The 15426-nt window shown below is 32.6% G+C and overlaps 1 protein-coding gene across 5 annotated transcripts in view; it reads right to left on the reverse strand.

The window, feature by feature from the left end:
- BBS9 (Bardet-Biedl syndrome 9) overlaps positions 1 to 15426 on the reverse strand; it is a 446549-nt gene that overhangs the window by 244280 nt on the left and 186843 nt on the right. For 4 of the 5 annotated variants that reach the window (XR_010842160.1, XM_067042365.1, XM_059074636.2 and 1 more), the window contains 4 exons: positions 13626 to 13679; positions 8381 to 8483; positions 6801 to 6905; positions 4642 to 4656 (listed from right to left, as the gene is read on the reverse strand). Coding sequence is in view for 4 of the 5 variants with exons in the window: in XM_067042365.1 (XP_066898466.1) it covers positions 4642 to 4656; positions 6801 to 6905; positions 8381 to 8483; positions 13626 to 13679 (277 nt within the window). In the remaining variant the exon portion in view is untranslated. The remainder of the gene's footprint in view (positions 1 to 4641; positions 4657 to 6800; positions 6906 to 8380; positions 8484 to 13625; positions 13680 to 15426) is intronic. The other variant, XM_059074635.2, reaches the window with a different exon arrangement.

Below are 15426 nucleotides of genomic sequence, written 5' to 3' on the forward strand. Positions count from 1 at the left end.
TTACTGAACTGTCTTTAAGACCTTCAAAGCTCTAGCCCTAATCCAAGACTATCCGCTAAAATGAGCAAAGAATATGAAATTTATATCAGGAAGAGTCTATATGACCATATCTAATCATTTCTCTACCCCCAATTTTTTTAATTTTAGTTTTTTTACTTATTGAAGATTCGAAGTACAATTAACAATTTGCAATAAATTATGAGCATGAAAGCAGAATTTGCCCTACTGAAGTTCTAATGAAGTTCATTCTAATGATGTCATTTTACACATCAATATGAAGAATATTACTTTCATACAAATTGAATTTTTCTCAATCCATTTAACTTTACATATCACTGTTAAGCAACATTTTGAAAGGCTTACATAGTCATTCAATTCTCAGATTTTTTCAGAAATTACACAGGTATACTGAAATAAGTAACTGCATAAATAAATAACAATGAAGAGTTTTATATCAGAATTTAAAATTTTAAAAAATCATTCCTTTTAATATTTTTACAAAGAATGAAACTGAAACCAAAGCAAATTAGGCTCTCTACTTATAAATCAAGTAAAACAATTCTACAACTTTAGTTCTCTCTCCTTTTATACTAGGATTCTATTTTTGACTGGATAAGATAAAAGATAATATACAGAAACCTATACCTTAGTAAACTACTGTAGAAAAAAGGAAAACTTAAAATGTTCTACTCTACTGGATAGATCCACACATTAATTCCTTTATTTCTTTACAGTGGAGTCAGAGAGCAGCTTAAAAATAGCAAAATCGGAAGCAGTAAAGTTTGGAGACATGGTCCCAAATAGGATTCCTAGAATTAGCAATATATTTTGTTAAAGCCAATTGGAGTTGTGTGGTTTACTCTATAACCAAGCTGGGAGTACACTTTTCAGAACTACTTATTCACTAGGATAGTAAGAGATCATCAACAATGGCAAGCATATTGATATATGAGGCCAATTAAATACTTTTTCAGAGCATGTGGAGCATATTTGTCATTCTCTTCAACATAATCTATTATCCATCAAATTTTACATAGCTCATTTTTTGCTCATAACCAACAGATGTTAAATTCACTTCTCCTGGAATCCTAGATGCAAATTATAACTGGTGTCTCTTCAGAGAAGTCCCAGGGTATTATTTCCTGACATTTAGTGAGGTTTTAGAGGCATGTGTATTTGTACTTTAAAATGATGAAATGTTTTGACTCAAAATATTATGGTAACGTGATCTAAGCTACTGCTCAGACCACAACTATCAATATCACCACAAAAAATATTACAAAGCATTATTTTTTCCAACTTCATATATTCCATATATCCCCAAATTACAGAAATATACCTACTAATGTTTTTCCTCTACAATATATAAATTACAGCCTCAATTAATAGATGCAGTCTGGAAAGAACAAGGAAACTGAAACCTAGTTCCATTTCCTTCATTTTCAATGAATAGAATAATGGGGAAAAAATGCTTCATCTTCTGACAATTCTGTACATGCACAAAGAGAAGCTATCTTCTGTGTACTTTCAACCAAAGTCTGAGCTAATTGTTCAAATAAAATTTGGCTGTAAATGCTCTTCTAAAACTACACTGCTGAAACTGTGGCTCTACTTCACTTGGACCAGGTACTGACTGAATTTGTGGTAAAACAAAATTAATCATGATCAACAACACTATCCTTATGTTACTTAGATTATTACCCTAAAACGCCAAGAACCCAGAGCTACAGAAACTGGTGGTGTATAAATGTTTCAGAAATTGAAACAAATGGATTGCAAGCACTAATAAACCCAAGAAGGGAAATACATTGTAACTCAATTCACAGCTCAGTTAAGTCAGTTAATGACAATATCACACAATTCACAGCTCAGTTAAGTCAGTTAATGACAATATCACACACTAGGGCAATGGTCTGCAGTTGCTAAGATTTGAAGAACCCTTCCAGAATTTTTCTCTCCAGGAATTGTAAACCTGTTTCACAGGACATTTGGAAAACATTACTTTGAAAAATGATGACACTCATACTTAATAAAATGATTATGGCTATTTTTTAAATGATGGCAGCTTGAAAAGTTTTACCATTGGGGGGGAAAAAAGAGTATGAAATCCTTTAGAAACCATTTAAGGAAACCATACCTTTAAAAAGAAAAATTATACTGCCAATATTTTATATTACTTCCCATCAAATTAAAACCCAAACGTTTCAAAATATAATGTCTAGTATTTAGACATGGAGTTTATCAGAAGGACATTTCTACTGAGATTTACATTTTCTTAAGAAACTTGAAATGCAGATTTGGCTACCAGTTACTCTTCAGGCTACAACTGTAGCTAAGAACCTGAAGCCAGAGACACATAGAGGTATGTGTGAGTGTATGCATATGTGTATCTGTAATAAGAAGGAAAGAATTACATGCATTTAAAGACTTTCCAAAGTTGCTAGTAGGATAGCTTTCAACTCAGTTGAAAGAGCCTAACTGATCCTAACAGCCTACCATCAGCGATATTTAGTTGGCAAAACAGTCTCTATTTGGCTTATTCAACTCTCTGAATATAATGCTGAGAGAAAAGAAGAATTTGGTCATTTGTAATACTCTAATATTGGCCTACTCACTCATCAGGCTGACTTTTTTCTACAGTTTTTTAACAAATATAATCACCTCTCCTTCAAACACTTCCCCTTCTAGCCTACTAGAGGAAATGGATAGTCGCAACTACCATGGTGCAATTAATCACAAAATTATTTAACACTTAGAGAGAAAATTCAGATCACAATCACTTCTGACAGAACAATTTTTCCAGGAAGAGAATTCTAATTACCCCTGGCACACCCAAGAGACCAGTATCACTGTCAAGAGGGATGCCAAAATGTGCTTTAAAAAAAAAAAAAAAGAACTTATATACCAGAGTAGAATAACTATATCTATATATTACACATCTACATAATGCCTTTAGAACTCTTTCCAGGGGCCTGCTAGAGTCATTTCTTATTGAAAACAAGGAACCCCAAAGCAGTAGCAATGTCTGGTAGCCAGAACTTCCTTGATCCCTTCCTGTTATGTCTGGCTACGTACTGTGCTCCATCTGCAGTCATGTTTTACACTGCCCATGTCATGTAACTTTAATGCAGAAATAATGGAGACAAACTCTTATGGGACAACATAAAACCTCGTTTGCGTCTCTTTTTCCATATGTAAAAGCAGGACTGCTTATCTGCAATACAGCCTGAACAGATCAGACCAATAAAATGGAAAAGTCTTTGAAATGTGAAGCCTTATGTAAGTAAGATATAAGTGGCAACATTATTTTCTTGCATACTAGGTAAAGCTGAATATACTTATACTCCCTGAAGCTTAATTATAATTTTTAAATATATCATAAGAGATTATTAAAACCAGCTTTAGGTTTGCATTGAAATACTAAAATTTCCATATATTGTGATTTTTTTTCTCATGGTTTGATCTGAATTTTTAGTAAGAGGAAATAAATTCCTTTCAATAATAACCTTTACTGATTTTTTTAAAACTCAAAACAAATAATTTAAATAATATTGTATTTTATAAAAGTTATTGCAAAATCTTATCAGTTACATGATATCTTGCAAAGTAAAATGTAAATATTCATTATTAAAATTATTTTTAATAACCCAAATTCTAATTTGACAAGTATACTTTATACTATTAAGCTAAAAGCTTACTTCTATTAAAATATTTCTCATATAAATATATATTCACCTCCCAGACACTATGCAACTCAGGTTGTTGGCACCACCAAAACTACATGAGTAAATAATGCCATTATTTTTAAGTATTTTATTTATCTAATTATTACTAATTAATATTATCTAATACTAATCTTAAAATGGCTAATAAACTAAGATAAACCATCACATTAAGTTTGTGTCTAGGAGGAAAAATAATCAAAGTAGAAGATCCTTATAGAGTACCTGTCATGTAACCAGATACTGCACAATCCTAAGGTAAGTACTTGAACCCTGCTCTTAAAGAGCTCAAAAATCTACTAGGGGAACCTAAGGAACAAACTTAATGAAATTCATATTATGATAAGTATTATAGCAGAGTAATAAACAAAGGATTTGGGGAAAACAAAATGGTGACAACACTGACCCAGGCAAGTTCAAGGGGTCAGTCCCTTGATGATATTCCCCCACAAATTCTAAACAAGACAAGGAATAGGACCATAGAATGAGTACACATGGCATTCTGATCAAAGAGGTGAATATTTTGGGGTATACAGAATCATACAATTTAGAATTCAGAATTTTTTTTTCCTTACTCTTTTTAAGTAAACTAAGATAACTGAGCATAAAGGTCAATCACCAATGACTTACAAAAATAAGTTGTCAGTGGCGCCTTTGGTTTTGTTCAAAAAAGTCATGGAGTTTCATTGTTTCTCATGACTCTGAAACAACTAATAATGAATAACTAGTATCTATAAGTGGAAACATCTACTAGCTTCTCCATAGCCAGATCAAAGCACTAAAACACCCTAAAGAGGTTGCTATAGTTAAAACAGCAGTCCGTAAAAAGAATTCATTCATGGTACAATACCAATTCAATTAAATGACCAAATTTCAGTTCTGAAATTCATTTTTTGTTCTAAATTATCTTTTCACTTACCCTCAGGATTTCGATCTATCCATCAGAGGCAATTCAAAAAGGGATAGGGGAGAAAATGTAACAAATTATCTGTTATAAAATTACAACACAAACTTAACACATATCTGCTTAAAATATAATTTAAAATTTTCAAGATTCTTACAGATGATTTAAATGGCCCTCCAATAAAGATAAGCCAATTCACAATTGAATATAACATGAATAAATGAAATCTAACAATATATTTCATTCATTCTCAGAAGTCTATGAGAGGGTGTTAGTCCAGTATAAATGTGGCAAAAAGAAGTAAAGATACAAGATCTAGCCAAAAGCAAACCAGACTCAATATGTAAATGACATCAAGAGCATTAAATGATGTTTTTTGAAAATTTTTGAGTGAAAGACAAATATATAATATTAATATTTCCAGTTAGTCTTGCTTATATTATAACTTTAGTTAATAGATACTACTATGGAACAATGTCTTTTTTTTTTTCAGCTTGTCTTGGTATTCTTTTACTTTTATAGACTTGTTTTTACTTTAACTTCTAATTAACTTTCAACCAATTAATGCCTATGCTCTTTGGTTTAGTAATAATTTATAGTCTTTCACATTCTGTCTTCAGAAAAGCATAAGAGCTAAAAATGGTATGTGCAACCATAAGCTCACTGAATGATTTTATAACTTTATAATGTATTTTTAAGCCTTTTGTCCACTTGCTAGGTAATCCATTTCTTTATTTTAAATTTATTTTCAACCAGTATCACTACTTTTCCTTGAAAGCAAATGAAATAATTAGTTGAATTAAGGCATCAACAATCTCTATAACTACATACACAAGGTGTAACAAAGATAAAAAATATAATCATGCCTATGATTATTGAGATGTTCAATTAATGATAAATGATCTAGAGATTTTAGCCAACATTTCCTATTTTTTATTTCACAACTCAAAATTAAAATAACACTGAACATTTCAATGTTCTTTTCAGAAACATCCAACTAAAATGTCCATCATTCTTTGATCCCTTACAGAAGATTTGTATTTCTCTCCAAAGCCAGCTTTTGCAAAGCCATTTAACCATAAAATATTTATGTTAACCCAAATTTTGAAAATATAGGTAAATGGTTAAAGTGGTCACTTCTGGCCAGAAATTATTTTTTTTATAATTTAAAGCAAAATAACTTACAAAGAAGGAGAAACAGATTTTGAAAACATGTACTAAAGTTATAAAATCACCTCCAAGCATAGAGTTGTCAATGCATAAACCGGAAAATTCACTTAGACAAAATAAGAACTACTATTATTAAAAACATTGCCAAGGTGCCTTGTTAGCACAGTAGGTAGTTGCATCAGTCTCATAAAAACATTGCTAAGTAAGCAAAGTAGGTATCAACAGAGAGAAAAAAATATGAATAAGGCATCTCTAAACTTTTTAAATTAAGAAAACTGTACAGAAGTGCTTAAAAAACACAAATGCAACAATGTTGAAATACCCTATCAGTTACACTACATTTAAACGTTTTTTTAAAAAAGCAATAACTAATTATTCTTATTCTATCAATCAACTAATTGTCAAACTGTTACTATGAAAAATTCACTACATACACACAAAACTATAAAATTGAGCCCAAGTTGAAATTTATAATAATTAGATCTCAACTGGACTAAAGCTAACTTTTTTGATCTATTAAGAGTTTCCTGAAATAATACAGATCCTGTTCTTAAATATTTTAACATGTAAGATAATAAAGAGTTTTATTTAATCACTAAAGCAGTGTCTGAAACTCTGAAGACTGACTTAATATTACAGCAACCCATAATAGTCTTTTTTACTAATTCAGACTAGGCTTTTCTCTTTAGTTCAAATACATGAAGTGTGACTAGATAACATTCTTCTAGTGGGAATAAAAATACATCATATTTGCTATTAATTGAAAAGATAGAATCAAACATTACATATGGAAATCAGCTAAATAGACTATCACTAATTATTCATAACACATCAAAGTAATTTGAACATATATTTTTATTTAACACTAGAAAAGAATATTTTTTCATTTAATAATATTTTACAATGTGTTTTCCCATTTTAAACACTTAAACATTTAACTCATAACCCCAATAACTTAAAAGAAGTGATTAGGCTTGTAAATTCATGAACAACTATATGCTTACCTGTAGGTCTGGAATAAGAAACAACAGCATTTCCTTCCAATTCAGGTGGTAAATAACTTCCTTTCAGATAAACGGAAAAGCCTACTGTTCTAGTCATCTCTGGTGCTACAAGCAATGTAAAAATAATATGTTACATAATTTTGGACAATTATTATTAACAAACAGTTAAAATTAGACATATGCTGCCTGCCAGCTACTGTCTTAAGCACTTCACATAACAATTACATAGATTAACTCATTTAATCCTCACAACAACCCTACATGGTGGGTATTATTATTATTATCCCCATTTTTTGGTGCATGAGGAAAATGGATACAAAGAGATTAAAAAGCTTGCCCAAGGTCATATAGCTAATACAGAGCTGGGAATTGACTCCAGAACAAGGGTACCTAACATTCTACACCACTGCTTCTCTTTACTCAGATGAACAGGCAGCATGAACAAAGCAAACGGTACACAAAGGGCAAGAGAATTGGGGAGTGGGAAATAGTACCTTATCATGGCTAGAACACAGACTGCAGGAGAAAATGGAAGGGGGAACTGGATATGGATGTAACTAAAACATGTAGCAACTTGGCAGATTGTGCATAGCCTTCCATATTCATGTATTTGACCTCCAACCTCCATTACAGAGCTATAAGAGGTTTTTAACTTGAAATATTAATTGTCCAGAATGTGTTTTAGAAAGACAAATTGGAAGTATTGTGAAAAATTAAAAAATAAAGTGATATATCACCTACAAGTTTACCTCAACCATTCAATCACTCATTTACTGATTCAATGAATACTTACTGAGTTTCTACTATCTGTCGGGCACCTAAGGTAGGGGTTGGTTACAAAAAGGAAAAAAGAGAGGTATGTTCTTGCTTTTTGTGAATAAGACATAGGGTTCCCAGCTGAACAGTAGCAGTGAAGAAAGACAGAAAACGACTTGAAAGATAATTCAGAAATCATTTTAACAGGACTAATGACAACTGGATGTAAGTCGTAAGAGAGACCCTATGCAAAGAAATCTTAGGCATTATTACAGTTATCTTACATAGATTCCTTTTCTAATTAAGTCCAATTAATTTTCTGATTAAATTCTAATTAAAACAGTTCTGTAACACAGATATCATTATCCCCTTTCTGCAGATTAAAACAAAACAAAACTGAGGCTCCAAGTAATTACTAAAGTAGCTTGCCCATGGTTACACATTGACTGTCAGAGCCAGGATTCAAATTCAGGCCAGACTCCAAAGCCAATATTCTTTCTTCAAACATTGCAGATTCAATAAATAGTTCACTAGAGAAACACCAATAAAAAAGCCTTCCAAAATATAGTATTTAAGTACAATTATTAAGAAAAGCGCTTGAAAATCTGTAATTACTTCAACTCAACAGCCATTCACTGAATGTCCATGCTTGATGTTTGGAGGGAAAATATAAGCAAAACAACACAATCATTGATTTCAGTAAGATACCAGTCTCACTATTCAGACAAGAAATATAGCCAGGAAATAAACCCACTGATAAAAAAAATTTTAATTAAAAAAAACCTCACACCATGATAGACTTTAAGCCAAAACAAAACACTTACTCATAAATTCAAAGGTGAACTGATCACAAGTCAATACTAAAGGTGGTTGTACATAGACCGATAATCTGATCTTTTGCAATGTCACTCGATTCTGCAGTGTGACCTGAGAAAATAGAAATTGTTATTAATAAAAAAATTACATTTTTTTCCAAATTGATAGAATATCACAACTACTGTAAAAATCATTAGCAAATAATTAGGAAATACCATCTGAGAAAAAATGATGAGCTGTCACAAAACATAACCTGTAACATAGGTAGTAGATTTAAAAGTTCTACCCAGTTAGAAACTGAGCAAGGGAGATGAACAGACTTTTCTCCAAGAAGATGTACAAATAGCTAATAAGCACGTGAAAAAATGCTCAAAATCTTTGTGTGAAATACAAAGTAAAACCACAATGAGATACTACTACACATCTATTTAAATGCTATAATCAAAAGGACAAAAACAGGTGTTAGCAAGAATGTAGAGAAACTAGAACCTGCATAAATTGCTGATGGAAATGTAAAATGGTATAGTCATTCAAGAAAAAAGTTTGACAGTTTCTTTAAAAATTAAACATAAAATTACCATCTGACCTCACAATTCCATGCCAAGAGAAATGAAACATATGTCCACCCAAAAACTTGTACACATGTTCATAGCAGTACTATTCATAATAGCTAAGACTAGAAACAACCCAAGTGTCCATCAACTGAAGAATGGACAAACAAAATATGGTATATCTCTACTATGAAATGTTATTCAGAATATTTAATAATATTAATAATAATAAAAAGAAATGAAGTATTGACACATGCTACAACATGGGTACATTATACTATGCTAAGCGAAAGAAGCCAGTCACAAAGACCGCATATTATATGATTCAATTTATACAAGATATCTAGAGTGGGCAAATCTATAAATCTACAGAGACAGAAAATAGATTAGTAGTTGCTTTGGGATGGTAGTGGGATTGGGGGTGGGGGTATGGAGAGAACAGCAAGTGACAGCTAATGAATATGGTGTTTCCCTTGGAGGGACAAAAATGTTCAAAAATTAAATTGTGGTCCTCATTCTACAACTCTGCAAATATACTAAGAATCATTGAATTGTACATTTTAAAAGAGTAAATTGTATGGTATGTGAATTATATCTCAATAAAGCTATTAAAAATGTTCTATCAAAAGCAGACCAAAAAAATCTGCCCTCATGTCTGGTGAATAATTACATCATGAAATATTATATGTGTTCATTCTTCTTTACATGTATAGATGTGGCATCATGAATTATTTATTTTATCTAGTATCAGTATATTACCTTTTACACAAGTTACTCTCTAAAGATTTCCTTTCTAGGTAGGTATTTACTATCAATTTACTATCAATTTACCCTCAATTTTTACTTTATAAGCCCTGGGAATACATGGGGGGAAATCTGCATACCACAAAGAAAGATTCCGTAATGATATCTGACCATTATAAAAACCATAATACCTTTTTAATAAAACACTGATGGTAATTAGGGGAAGAAGAAAGTATGCATGTGCTGTAGACAACATTCCTTCTGATAGCTATTCCACTAAATAAACAGAACACAATTTCAATATTTTACTGTTAGTAATATGCTGGTCTGTACATATATTTTTAAATAAAATTAATGATAATAACCATTAGCAGCTTTCTATATTCATGAAACCATGCTAATAAATTATTTATGTGTATTATCTCATTTAATCCTTACAACATTGTGAAACAGGTACTATCACAATATACCATTTTACATAAGAGAAAAATGTGGCTCAGAGAAGCTAGATAATTTGACTAAGGCTCCTCTGATTATAAGTGGAAGAAGCACAATTTAACTTCTGTCTGTCAGAATCCAGAGCCCACATTCTTAATCTATTGTGGTAAAGTCCCAAAATAATTCTGCAAATGAAGAAGTACCCTCATTTTACAGTTTAAAAACAGAGGTTCAGAGAAGCTCAATAACACACCTAAGACCATCCAGCCAATATGTGCAAGAGAGCTGAAAACTGTGACCAGGAACATCTCGTAAGAGGTTAGTTTTTAAAATGAAAATGAAAAACCCTTAAGGTAGTAATAAGCCATTTTTAAGACAGCAGACATTCTGACTCTGCCTGGCATAACAACATATACTTAGACAACAATCGTAGAATTTTACATTATTACAAGTGCTTGCATTTAGTTTAGATGCAAGATCAATGGTGATAACTCTCATACACAGATCTATTGAATCCCAACAATGGACTAGGCACTTTCAAAAGTGAATCAAGAAGATGTGTGACAAAAATAACTACAGTAACAAAGAAGAGTTGTGTTTGAGCCAAAAAAAAAAAAAGAGTTAAATACTTGGCTAGACCATAAACCTCATATTTTAAGAGAAAAATAATTATAGATTAAAGGGGAAATATGAAAATTAGTATCAGAATTTTCCATGCTATTTTTCATTTCTAACAAAATAAAATATGATCCTCAGGAAACATAATACTAAATTTTTATCCTAGATATATAAACATGACTCCAAAGACCAGGTATTAACAACCACTCTGCCTTAGTTGCCTGCAATAGATGGTCATGCATCACACACAAACACTCAAGGTAGCCGGCCACATCTTCATTCACTTGGAACAGATGGAAAAGTTTTCTCAATTAACAGGATTTATTATGATGGAAACTTCTATGGTTATATATCTTGGCTGTCGTTGTTATAAAAGGCTATAAGGAGAGATTTATAACAGAAATTTGTATAGGAACTGTCAGGCAGAATCAGGAAGTCATGGTGTCTGCTGCTTAAGTCCAGCTGATTTTGTGCAACTCTTGTGTGTCGCATTCTTTCCCATTCTTTTATAATGGCAATAAGGAAGAGAGTTGTGACTTAGTCATTCTCAAACATAGTTAAATGTTATTCTCCTAATGAAGGAGAATCTTCCAATAGTGTTATGCCACCATTTTAAGGTGGCTATTACACATGAAAGCCTAAGAACGGCATGGGAGGGAAATGTGTATTTATTTATAGCAATAACTAGTAGTGAGGGAAAAAATTAGCATGAGCAAAGTTATCTGGTTTAGGTACAAGATTTCTTTGTGCAGTTTGCAGTGTGCTCCTGAATTATTATGTTATGTGTCAGAACAATATCAGTAGATAGATATAAAAGAGATTTCCCTACACAAAAGTCTATAGATCATTCCTGGAACGCTACAGGATTGTTGGGTTTTTTTTCTTAAATGTTTCATTTCTTGCCACTAATGCTTTTCCAGACTTAGAAGTATTAATGGGATAGAGCTTTTGATTGGACAGGGGGAAGGGAGACTGGGAAAAGACCACCCTTGCTACCAGTGGCAAGAATCCAAAAATATTAGCTTAGGAAACTGTTATAAGATTGGGCTCCCTTCAACTTCTACCAAAGATCCCCACACTTGGGCCACCCGCTGGGTCTAGTATAAGCGAACACAATTGGTAAAGCCTGGTGCCCTGTCAAGCTCCTCCAAGGACAGCAACCCATAATCTAAGAAAATATAAAGCCCTGTCCAAGTTTTGACTTAGCAAATCGCCAAGATCCACAACTTTCCCTGGCTCCAAAGTCTGGGCAGTGATAAATATTTTCAGCTTAATAATGTGCTGACTTATTGCCTCACTTTAATCTAAATGCCTTAAGAGGGTTCTACATTTGAGTCCAAGTTCTAAAATTCTACAATGGCAGGACTAAAAATCTTAACCAAAACCACATCCTTCATATTCTATTTTTTGGGGACTATCAATTTGTCACTACTCTATTTTGTGGCTTCTTCATTTAATATTTTCTTGCTATAAATACATCTATTTAAAGCTAATACTATGGCAGATAGATGGCTGGAAATTCTTTTCAAATACACACATAATCATGCATAGAAGAAAGATATTATTAACATTCATATGATTCCCCAATATATATATGATACTGCAATCAACTGCTTGGTCTACTATGAATGTGATGACACAATTCCTTTAGTATATTTAACTACTAATTTTGTTTCTAGAAAAAAGACCCTTAATCACACTACATATTTAATTAATGGTAGGAATAAGTCATAAGAATTTTTTATTATATACATATTGCTATAAATGCAATTACTAGTTTTATATTTGTAGTAAACAATAAGGCTATCTATTTACTACTCAAGGCTGAAGAAAACTTACAAATGTCAAGTGTTTGGGTTTTTCTTTTAACTTTTTAACCAAGAAATCTTTTGTTTAATTGAATAAATTTAATGTGTAACTTTGTGTACATTTAATGTGTACAGCATGTTACTTTGATGCATTTATATATTGCAATATGATTGCCAAGGCAGTGATATTTATCACATTACATAATTATAGTACAATATTATTATCTATATTCATTATACTGTGCATTAGATAGATCTCTATGTCTTATTTACTACTCATTACAAGTTTGTGCCCTTAAACATCATCACTCTTAACTACCCCCAATCCCCTGGTAAGCACCATTTTACCCTCTGTTTTTTACAGGCTTAACTTTTTTAGATTCCCACATATAAGTGATATCATACAGGACTTGTCTTTCTCTGTCTGACTTATCTTACTTAGCATAATGTGCTCAAGATCCATCTATGTTGTTGCAAATGGAGGGATATCCTCCATTCTCATAGTTGAATAATATTCCATTGTGTATATGTACCATATCTTTTTTTATCCATTCATCCATTGACAGGCATTTGGGTTGTTTCCATATCTTGGCTATTTTGTGAATAATACTGAGATAAACATGAGAGTGTATATCTCTCGTGGGAAATACTATTTTCATTTCCTTTGGTTTATAGCCAGAAGTGGAGGTGCTGGGTCATACAGATTTTTTTTTAATTTTTTGAGGAACCTCCAATTGATCTCCAAAGTGGTTGGATCAACTTACATCCCCACCAACAATATTTAAGGGCTCCGTTTTCAACACATCCTCACCAACACCTGTTGTCTCTTGTCTTCTTGATGATAGCCGTTCTAAGGTGTGAGGTGATATCTCATGTGGTTTTGATGCACATGTCCCTGACGATCGGTGATGTTGAGCATATTTTCATGTGTCTGTTGGCCATTTTGATGTTCTCTCTGGTAAATGTCTATTAGTTCTTCTGTCCACCAAGTGTTTGTTTTACATTTCCATAGCTACTTATAGGGTGACAAGTGACAGATGTGATGAAATGTGTGATATTGTTTGCACATTACAGTCTAGAACTATGTACAATACCTTCACTGTGACTGAAGGGACAAGGTCAGCTCCCACTTCAACATCAGTAGATTGCTGTAAACACAGAATTGAGAAGAGAAGGAAAGAATAGTTTCAATACTGCACATCAATGAGTAAACACAGTAGGTGTGATACATAATTCTCACCACCAAAAAAACTATAAAGGATTTATCACTCTGATGGTAGAATAAAAAAGTCAGTGTGGCTTTTTGGATGGCTTCATTGGGAAAGTCACAAGCCAATATTAAAAAAACCACGACTCCAAAAAGGGAAGAAAAGTTCACATATTTTACTATCAAACTACTCTATTGCCAAATTTCCTTAAAAACTGAAACTAATTCTATTAATTCATTCTTTATATTATATAAAAGAAGACTTCTGTATATTTTCTATATAAACAGTATGCCATTCTTTTAGGTCCTTTATTTTTAGCTTGCCAAAGGTATGCTTTATTCTGATTAATAATATGTATTGATATCTAAGACATGTAACTAATGATATAAAGATTGAGTGGCCTTACACCTAGAAAATAAAACAAAAGTAGGAGTGCATTTTTTTTTTACTAGCGCATATCATAAACTCTTTTACTCTTTGAGCATCAGCCTTGGTTACCTGGTCCCATCTCTTAAAGAATTCAGAATATAATATAATACAGCAAACATTTCCTTAGAATTTATAACTTGTTTTTTAGAGTGGTAGCTTGAGAGGAAAATATGGTCACTCTATAACAGAATAAGATCAAAGCGTAACATATTTTCTAATAATACCCACATGAATTCCTGAGGCAACAATTAAGATCATGAAGTCTGTCCAACAATGAATAAATCCATTGTACTTTGTTAATCTATTTGGAATTATTTTACTAAGAAAAATTAAATCACTTCAAAGCAGTGGGGATCACTATGATGTAATGGCCATCAGCATAATTAAGAGTTGGGAGATTCATATTCTATTTATGATTCCATAGGAAACTATATATGAACTTTGATCCAACTTCTCAATCAAGAAGAGAGGATAGCGATGTTTAACTCTTCTATAAAAGCCCCCATTCTAACACTAATTATATTAATTTTTGGATGTGTGCTTTCATAACAATGACTGAAAATAAAATATTAAGCCAGGCTTTTTGCTCTAGTATTACCTAAAATCCAGGAAATGTTTTACATTTAGCTGTCGGCAGTTCTGGAAGAGAAACCAACATCTCCTGTTTCCTGCTCTTTTCAATCCATATCTAAACACCTAGATATTTCAGGGACAAAGGTTCTTTGGAAACATGAAATTACAGCCAGAGAGAAGTAGCTCTACAAAGACAGTATAGCATCACAGCCACCTAAATCGTTGGACTGATATTTTCCAATGGGATGAAAGTGATACTCTCAAGAATCTCTTAAGAAGGAAAAAAATAGTAAGAAGGGGAAATGAAGCTGAAAAGATACATCTAGTTAAGAGGAAAAAGCACTCCAGGTTACTGATAGGGAAATATATATTACAATATTGTGCTATTACATAAGGCCTTTTCTCACAAAGATCAAAAGTTGTTAAAGAACAGAAAGGGAATTTCAATCCAAATTGCCTATGTTTGGGCTTCCCTGGTGGCGCAGTGGTTGAGAGTCCGGCTGCTGATGCAGGGAACACGGGTTCGTGCCCCGGTCCGGGAGGATCCCACATGCCGCCGAGCGGCTGGGACCGTGAGCCATGGCCACTGAGCCTGCGCGTCCGGAGCCTGTGCTCCTTAACGGGAGAGGCCAGAACAGTGAGAGGCCCGCGTACCGCAAAAAAAAAAAAAAAAAAAAAAAGGCTG

This window comes from Kogia breviceps, chromosome 9, assembly GCF_026419965.1.
Source record: "Kogia breviceps isolate mKogBre1 chromosome 9, mKogBre1 haplotype 1, whole genome shotgun sequence".
Lineage (NCBI taxonomy): Eukaryota > Metazoa > Chordata > Mammalia > Artiodactyla > Physeteridae > Kogia > Kogia breviceps.